General features: G+C 31.4%; 1 protein-coding gene across 1 annotated transcript; it reads right to left on the bottom strand.

Annotated features, from left to right (window-relative positions):
- Nucleotides 1-657: 657 nt before the first annotated feature.
- On the bottom strand, nt 658-3,270 carry LOC129220272 (zinc finger protein 658B-like). Its single transcript, XM_054854655.1, has one exon. It carries the CDS (start codon nt 3,063-3,065, stop codon nt 1,170-1,172), a length of 1,896 nt encoding a protein of 631 aa, XP_054710630.1. The 5' UTR covers nt 3,066-3,270; the 3' UTR covers nt 658-1,169.
- Between the last annotated feature and the right edge of the window lie 200 nt (nt 3,271-3,470).

Here is a 3,470-nt window from a genome sequence, read left to right as displayed (position 1 = left end):
TAGGAAGTTTAGGACAACTCCTACCGTTGTTTACACGTTTGCGCTCAGATGCCTAGCGGCAGCCTGGGTGAGGGTAATCATACAAAGCCACTGGCACAGATGTCCTTTGTCACTCTAAAATTCATGTTTTCTCCTGCTATTGGGATAATATTGTAAGATTCACACAAAAGAAAAAAATGATAATAATAACTTCTGGAGTAGTGAAATCTGTTATGCACACAAAGTACCTTTTCTAATTGAAGCTGATGCTGTATATACAAAATACTTAATAGTTAATACATAAAAAGTAGCCGAAAACTTTGTACTGCATAGTGAATAAAATATGACAACGAATATAAAGTACAAATTCAAAATGAAAAAAGGTTAAAAAACCAGCAAACAGCTGTTTCGGCACTCTAACATTGTTCGCCTCGACTGTGTTTTAGTCGGGTTGAACCTGTCTTCGTTTCTATTTGCACTGATGATGGCACTTGTATTTTAGAGTGCCGAAACAGCTGTTTGCTGGTTTTTTAACCTTTTTTCATTTTGAATTTGTACTTTATATTCGTTGTCATATTTTATTCACTTAATAGTTAGTCACATTCTATAAAACTGCAAAATAAAATTTTAAACAATCAAAAGACTTTAATCATTTTTAATCACTTTATTGAAGTCATGATTTCATCAGGCTAATGTGAATTAACAATCTATACTATTTTATTGTTTAAAATAATTGTATTTTCAATTTTTTTGCAGTTACAGATTCAAACTTGATTCATTCAATCAAAAACATAAGGTTCAGTTGATAATCATCTCACACACCTGTTATTTCATAATAATTAGGGGAGAACAAGTGGAGGGGGGCAACTTCTCCAAAAAAAAAAAAAAAAACATACGAAATAAATTGTTACTGGTGTTAGAGAAATGATTTTCAGTGACAATATCTTGAATTTATATTTATTCAGGAGGGTTCCCCCCTCCCCCAACCGAAACTACAAAGAATAAAAAAAAAAGAAACACCTCTAAAAAAGTTCAATAGAGCAGCATGAACAATGACCTTTCCCTCACCTGCCAAGGACACACCTGATTTAAGTAAAAGAAAATATACCAAAACATTGCAATGTATTGGAATATCGCAATATTTCACTTCCGATGTATCGCAATGTTCAAATCTGCAACATCGCCCAGCACTAATGAGAAGAGTATGGTTCTTCTTCAGTATGAATCCTCAAATGTTTTTTCAAACTTGAAGTATGAGCAAATGTTGTTTTACAATACTCACAAGAATATGGTTTTTCCTTTGTGTGAGTCCTCAAATGAATTTTTAAATGTGAACTCTGAGAGAATGTCTTGTTACACTGACCACAAGAATATGGTTTCTCATTAGTGTGTATCCTCAAATGCATTTTCATATTTGCCACCTGAGAAAATGTCTTTTTACAATACTCACAGGAATATGGTTTTTCATTTGTGTGTGTCCTCAAATGCTTTTTCAAAGTAGAACTTTCAGAAAATGCCATTTTACAATACTGACAAGAATATGGTTTTTCATTAGTGTGTATTCTCAAATGTTTTTTAAAATCTGAATTAAAAGAAAATTTCTTTTCACAATACTCACAGGAGTATGGTTTTTCATTAGTGTGCACCCTCAAATGTGATTTTAAACTGGAACTCTGAGAGAATGTCTTATTACACTGATTACAAGAATATGGTTTCTCATTCGTGTGTGTCCTCAAATGAGATTTCAAATTTGAATTAAAAGAAAATGTCTTTTTACAATATTCACAGGAATATGGTTTTTCATTAGTGTGTATCCTCATATGTGCTTTCAAAACCGAACTAACAGAAAATGCCTTTTTACAATGATAACAAGAATATGGTTTTTCATTAGTGTGCATCATCAAATGCTTTTTGAAAGAAAAACTATGAGAAAATGTCTTTTTACAATATTCACAAGAATACGGTTTTTCATTAGTGTGTATCCTCAAATGTGATTTCAAACTTGAAGTATTAGAAAATGCCTTTTTACAATACTCACAAGTATATGGTTTTTCATTTGTGTGTGTCCTTAAATGTGTTTTCAAATTTGAACTAAAGGAAAATGTCTTCTGACAATACTCACAAGAATATGGTTTTTCATTAGTGTGTGTCCTCAAATGCACTTTTAAACTTGAACTAACAGAAAATTTCTTTTTACAATGCTCACAAGAATAGGGTTTTTCATTAGTGTGTACCCTCAAATGAATTTTTAAATGAACAAACTGAGAAAATGTCTTTTTACAATACTCACAAGAATATGGTTTTTCATTAGTGTGTGTCCTCAAATGTACTTTTAAACTTGAATTAACAGAAAATTTCTTTTTACAATGCTCACAAGAATAGGGTTTTTCCTTTGTGTGAGTCCTCAAATGCATTTTCAAAGCTGAACTATCAGAAAATGGCTTTTTACAATGCTCACAAGAATATGGTTTTTCATTAGTGTGTCTCCTCAAATGTGTTTTCAAATTTCCCATCTGAGAAAATGCCCTTTTACAATACTCACAAGAATATGGTTTTTCATTAGTGTGTATCCTCAAATGTGTTTTTAAACTTGAACTAACAGAAAATGTCTTTTTACAATACTCACAAGAATATGGTTTTTCATTAGTGTGTACCCTCAAATGTAATTTCAAACCGGAAAACTGAGAAAACGTCTTTTTACAATACTCACAAGAGTATGGTTTTTCATTAGTGTGTGTCCGTAAATGTGTTTTCAAATTTGAACTAACAGAAAATGTTCTTATACAATACTTACAAGAATATGGTTTTTCCTTTGTGTGAGTCCTCAAATGTCTTTTCAAACTAGAACCCTGAGAAAACGTCTTTTTACAATGTGCACAAGAATATGGTTTTTCATTAGTATGTACCCCTAAATGTAATTTCAAACCGGAAACCTGAGAAAATGTCTTTTTACAATACTCACAAGAATATGGTTTCTTATTCGTGTGTATTCTCAAGTGAGTTTTTAATTCTGAATTTCGAAAAAATGTTTTTTTACAATAACGACAAGCATATGGTTTCTCCTCAGTGCACAATGTTTTATGCATATTTGAGTTTGCTTTTATAGAACAGTCTTGTCCAAATAATTTAAAGAGTATCTTTCACATGAAGCAATAGCTCAAAGGCAGATTCTAAGGCAAGTTCAATAATATGCTGTTTCATTACATAAACGCTAAATGCGTCTTCTTATTTTTCTGAGTTAATATGAAGATAGTTTTTTACATAAAGCAATATCCCAAAAGCGCATCCTAAGGTTTGTTCAATTTTATTACATAAATGCAATGTGCTTCCAAATTTGGTTTAGTTCGGCTTATGAATCTCAAAATTTTAGTAGCGTACAGCATACGTGTCTAAAAAATGGATTACATATCTTTTGCCGAGTATTTGAGAATATTATTAAGGTTATGGATTTTTATCAACAATCTAAAGAAAACGTCAGTTGTCAAAGGCAC

The sequence above is a fragment of the Uloborus diversus genome, chromosome 4 (assembly GCF_026930045.1).
Source record: "Uloborus diversus isolate 005 chromosome 4, Udiv.v.3.1, whole genome shotgun sequence".
In the NCBI taxonomy this organism is placed as follows: domain Eukaryota; kingdom Metazoa; phylum Arthropoda; class Arachnida; order Araneae; family Uloboridae; genus Uloborus; species Uloborus diversus.
The sequence above is the reverse complement of the archived record's forward strand: the minus strand, read 5'-3'. Positions and strand labels throughout refer to the sequence as shown.

Excerpts from the sequence above, each read along its gene's own strand:
- LOC129220272 (XM_054854655.1), bottom strand. The coding sequence starts at position 3,065 with ATGCATAAAACATTGTGCACTGAGGAGAAACCATATGCTTGTCGTTAT.